Raw genomic sequence first — 846 nt, 5'->3', positions numbered from 1 at the left:
TATTACTGTAGTCTGGTAGTATTACCTATTGATAATATTATTAAATAATATACAAGTTAATAGTTATCAATGTGCGTTTAGCTTTCTAGTTTCTAATAACCGTCGTATAAGCACCAATCTACACTTTTCAGTCTGTTCAGTGTTCACCATCGTCGTATTGCCGCAACTGACACATCCAATAAAGGCAATCGTAAAATGTATCCAATATGTGTACAGTATTTTTCATTTACTGATGGACGTCAAACAAAACTCTTAGATTTTTTTGAAGAACCGTCTGAAACTGCGGAGTCAATATGTAAATCAATAACTTCAACATTAAGTAAACATAGATTATCCATGTCTTCTGTTTCAGCATTTAGTGCAGATAACACCAATGCTAATTTTGGAAAACATAAATCTGCATATACACTTTTACACAATGAAAACAATAAATTAATTAAATCTGGTTGTTTGGCTCACATTGTTAACAATTCTTTTAAACATGGCTTACAAAAATTAGACTTTGATATAGAAACAGTAGTATTAAAAATATATAGTCATTTCTCTTCATCTGCTTCAAGAAGAGAAAATTTAAAAAGTTTTTTTGATTTTGCTCAAGTTGATTGGGAAGAACTGGTGAAACATGTACCAACTAGGTGGTTATCTCTTGGTCCAGCAATTGACAAAATATTAAAATTTTATCCAGCCTTAATATCATATTTTATATCAATAGGAGACGAATGTCCAAAAGTTCTTCAAAAATTACTATCGATAAATGCAGATACTGATACAGATCAAGAAAATTATGTTTATACTAAAACCTATGAGTATATTTAACTTTTTGTGCAAATGTGGTTCAAATTTTCA

General features: G+C 29.7%; 1 protein-coding gene across 1 annotated transcript in view; it reads left to right on the top strand.

Annotated features, from left to right (window-relative positions):
• The first annotated feature begins 195 nt into the window (after positions 1 to 195).
• The window catches only part of LOC107885566, a 7,351-nt gene continuing 6,700 nt past the window's right edge, over positions 196 to 846 (top strand). Inside the window, exon 1 of the mRNA XM_016809215.1 lies at positions 196 to 654. Coding sequence (XP_016664704.1) covers positions 196 to 654 — 459 coding nt within the window. The remainder of the gene's footprint in view (positions 655 to 846) is intronic.

This window comes from Acyrthosiphon pisum, chromosome X, assembly GCF_005508785.2.
Source record: "Acyrthosiphon pisum isolate AL4f chromosome X, pea_aphid_22Mar2018_4r6ur, whole genome shotgun sequence".
Taxonomy (NCBI): domain Eukaryota; kingdom Metazoa; phylum Arthropoda; class Insecta; order Hemiptera; family Aphididae; genus Acyrthosiphon; species Acyrthosiphon pisum.
The sequence above is the reverse complement of the archived record's forward strand: the minus strand, read 5'-3'. Positions and strand labels throughout refer to the sequence as shown.